We start from the raw sequence: 4,322 nt of genomic DNA on the forward strand, positions 1-4,322 counted from the left end.
TCCTCCTCCTCCTCCTCCTCAAGCGGGTCAAGTACAGAGACAGGGCTACATTGTTCCTTGTCTTCCTCTTCTTTATCTTCTTCTTCTTGTCCTCTCACTTTCTCTAAGCTCTCTGTCTCATCGCTATCTTCGTCCTGTTACAACTCATTTAACACACTTTTGGTTTCAACATTTTTTGTCTCTTACTATTTCTGACGCTGGATCACAACTATTTTTAGCTATTTCAAATTTATATCCTTATCGCACTATTTTACGTACCTATTAAGGGTTTCTCCATGTTACCTATATGGCTATATCAATATTTTAGGTTTTTTTTTACTATGCATTTAAAAGAAAAAGAAAAAAAAAAACAAACTTAAACCACAAGAAATTGAAAAAGTAAAATTTAACTTTTGAATTTTTGTAAACATACAATTTAATACTTCCCCAAAAAAGATCCCAACTTTTTGACAAAAAGTTAATGACATTCTAAGAGTTTGTAGCCAATAATTACAAAAGGTTTGGTCTACATTTAAGACTTAACCCACTGAATTCAAAGGTAGAGTTCTGATAATTTGGCAGATACTAATTTTAATTGGTTTGAAAACTTTCAAGTCTAGCTTGAGAGACGAAATAATCGTCATAGTGGGGGAGTGTTGACCACATGTATGTAAATGCCATAAACACCCCCACCATAACCAAGCTCGACGATTGGTGTTCATTTCGAAAATAAGGGTATATACGTCGTTATAGAGTAAAAAGCATATTTACCGTACTTCCTGAAAAAACTTTCATGATTCAGTCATATCATACAGTGATACAGAGACAATTATCAGCCGGCCATGTGTCTCTGCTCTACTCAGAAGATGTTTTTTCAGGTTTTCCATAGAATGTTTTTTAACCATTTTTTTTTACTGTCTAGTAATTTAATTTTAATTATGGAATTTTAAGTAGTGGATTTATATAGGAATAACTGAGAAACAGAATAATATATTAAAAATAGGTTATATCTTCCAAAATTTTAAAGAAACAAAAAAAAAAAATCACCATTAAGAGTTATGGTTTTATCATTTCGAGTTTTAAATTATTAGTGTTTTTTTTTCTTTTATAAAATTAAGACTACATAATTGTCCATATTTTAGACTATTGTTGGGTAAAGATTTTATTAAGAAAAGAGATATGGAGACAAACCTCTGTACTGCGTCGCGCCGGAGAAGTAGCCGTCGATGTGAAGTGAGGAGTCCGGTGACCGGAGGAAGAAGGACTTGTTTGAAGAACGAAGTGAAAAGGGCTGTCACAGAAGCACTTATCACCAATCTCCACAAAACGCTCTCTCCGGCTACTACTACTACTACTACTACTCGTTGGTTCCGACCCGCGTTCTAAAGAAATCGCGTTTTCATCAGCGTTATCCAAACGTGGTTTTGGCTTACGGTTTGTTAGCAGCTTCAAGACAGACCCGAACATACGGTTCCCTCTGGTCCGAGCTTTGTTGGTCGTCTTAGCCTTCTCCGACTGCTGCTTCTGAATCCTCGCCGCTGCATCCAAGAGAATTGCGGCGGTTCTAGCCGGAATCTGGAGGAAAACACGACCGTCACGTGTCTTTTTTTTACCCGGAGAGCGGAGCTCAAAGAGTGGAGACTTTCTTGGGTCTGGAGATTTATGAGCGGCGAAGAAACAAGAACTCTCGCAGGAGAACAAACCAGGAGGAGGAAACGTGGCGACGTTGTTGTCGGACTTTCGCTTCTTGACACGCAAATCGGAGCAACCCATCTGAGAACGAAGGTCAGAGATGTAATGGTTGAGATGAAAAGGCTCTTGGTCATCTTCAAGAAGTTCATGTAAATGCTTCTTCTTCTTCTCAGCCATGGCAGAAAAGTTTACTTAGCTTTTAATAGTGTCTCTCTCTCTCTCTCTCCCTTNGTTCTAAAGAAATCGCGTTTTCATCAGCGTTATCCAAACGTGGTTTTGGCTTACGGTTTGTTAGCAGCTTCAAGACAGACCCGAACATACGGTTCCCTCTGGTCCGAGCTTTGTTGGTCGTCTTAGCCTTCTCCGACTGCTGCTTCTGAATCCTCGCCGCTGCATCCAAGAGAATTGCGGCGGTTCTAGCCGGAATCTGGAGGAAAACACGACCGTCACGTGTCTTTTTTTTACCCGGAGAGCGGAGCTCAAAGAGTGGAGACTTTCTTGGGTCTGGAGATTTATGAGCGGCGAAGAAACAAGAACTCTCGCAGGAGAACAAACCAGGAGGAGGAAACGTGGCGACGTTGTTGTCGGACTTTCGCTTCTTGACACGCAAATCGGAGCAACCCATCTGAGAACGAAGGTCAGAGATGTAATGGTTGAGATGAAAAGGCTCTTGGTCATCTTCAAGAAGTTCATGTAAATGCTTCTTCTTCTTCTCAGCCATGGCAGAAAAGTTTACTTAGCTTTTAATAGTGTCTCTCTCTCTCTCTCTCCCTTTCTGTGGAATTCAGAATCATGGAGAAATAGTGAAACGAAGGAAGCTTTTTGCTCTTTTGTTATAAGGAGAGAGAGAGAGAGAAAGAGATTGTGGGTGAAGGATGAGAGAACAGTTGAAGACAAAGGGTGAGACATTGGATAAAGAGTCAATGCTTTGGATTTGGCTACTTCCTAGCATCTTGAAAAATAAAAGAGAAAATAAAAAAATAAAGTTTTCGTCTTATATTCTTTCTTTCTTCATATCGAAATTATAATTTGGCATGTGTCTTATGCAACGGTAATTTTGTTTGTTAAAAGAAAGTTTAGTTGACATATTATTATCAGAGTGAGTGGGCCTCAAACACTCCTGAAAAAGTAGAGTTAACGTGTCAAATTTAAAAGAGTCTATTTGTAGCCGTGTGTGTGTGTGTATAATATTTATCCATTTCCCTTATTTTCACCGGGTTGTGTAAAACTCGATTCATGAGAAGTAATTTCACCTGAACTTTTATGGGCTCACGAACTCCATTTATGTAACGCACAATAATTTTCACATGAAACAACCTTACTGTGTGGTACGGTTATGAAGGAAAATCAAATGGACTTACCATTATTATTACAAGTCATTCGTGTGTATAACATGTGTCGAGCTAGTAAACTTAGTTTTAATTAACAAATCTAACTGCGCTAGCGTTGGAATCCTAACTAGAGTAAAATTCAGTTAAGTTAAACCGATCGACGAGCCTTTGTAAACAATGGGTTATAGTCTTATAGATGAAGTGTTGTTACTCACTTACTCACCCTTTGTACGATGACGATTCGTAATATGACAATTCTTGTTGAGGGATGATTAATGATCTTCGAAATCATAAATGGACGGGATAAAAACGGATTCATGTATGTTTGGTCCCAGCTATATATCGTAGGCGGACAAAAAATTGAGGGTGCTAGTTTGCATGTGTTAACTCCTAAATTTCCATGTGTCCTTCCTTGAAGTTACGTTGTAGCTAGTATCGATATGTGAGTCATAATGTTTGAAGACAAGTAAACATAGATTCAGAAACCAAAAATAATGTTCAGATTCAAAGTAGCAAGGGGAAATGATATCAGTGGAACCTATAGTTTTCAAAAACTTATATTTTTTTTTTCTTCTATATTTTACGATGTTATTTTGTCAGTTTATCCCTTTTTAGCAGCACTGTTTTGCTACTAAAACCATATCCAATGATTTTCTCTATTTTTACATCTAAAATAGAGGAACTCTATAATAGAGATGATTTTTGTTCCAATGGATACCTCTATTTTTTCCTCTAAAAAAGAATATTCCGTAAAGATTCTTTTTTATTTTACTATTAATAACTTTTACTTATAAAAGTTGTAAACTAACCCATTTATTTTAGTATTTGTGAAACTTTCATAAAATTATGATATTATTTAAATTTTTAATATTCATAAATATTATTTAAATATCACATTTATTAAAAGAAATATATTGCATCATATAAAATAATATTATTGGTGGATCCATAAGTAATTTACCAGAATATTAAATAATTAGTCTTTGTTGTATTAAAAATAATGTTATAGCATGAATAAAATTTTCTTTTGCAAATAATGGTCTCAAATTTTAAAAATGTTTTTCTATACTAAAACCTTTAAAAATTTTCTATACGAAAACCTTTAAAAATTTTAAACCAAAATATTAACTTTATAATCAATTATCCTATTAATATACTTTATTAAATTATTATTAAACTATTTAAATATATATTTTATTTATTTTGATCATAAATATAAAAGTGTTAAAAGTTCAAGGACCATTTTATAAATAAAAAAGTTCAACTCTATTATAGAGGAAAAAATAGAGTTCCTCTATATATAGAGGAAAAAATAGAGAT

General features: G+C 35.0%; 1 protein-coding gene across 1 annotated transcript in view; it reads right to left on the minus strand.

The window, feature by feature from the left end:
* LOC104788965 overlaps positions 1-2,634 on the minus strand; it is a 5,607-nt gene extending 2,973 nt beyond the window's left edge. The window contains exons 1-3 of the mRNA XM_010514722.2: positions 2,443-2,634; positions 1,171-1,898; positions 27-134 (exon numbers count right to left, since the gene is read on the minus strand). Of these exons, the coding sequence (XP_010513024.1) occupies positions 27-134; positions 1,171-1,848 (786 nt within the window). The 5' untranslated portion in view covers positions 1,849-1,898; positions 2,443-2,634. The remainder of the gene's footprint in view (positions 1-26; positions 135-1,170; positions 1,899-2,442) is intronic.

This window comes from Camelina sativa, chromosome 5 (genome assembly GCF_000633955.1).
Source record: "Camelina sativa cultivar DH55 chromosome 5, Cs, whole genome shotgun sequence".
In the NCBI taxonomy this organism is placed as follows: Eukaryota; Viridiplantae; Streptophyta; class Magnoliopsida; order Brassicales; family Brassicaceae; genus Camelina; species Camelina sativa.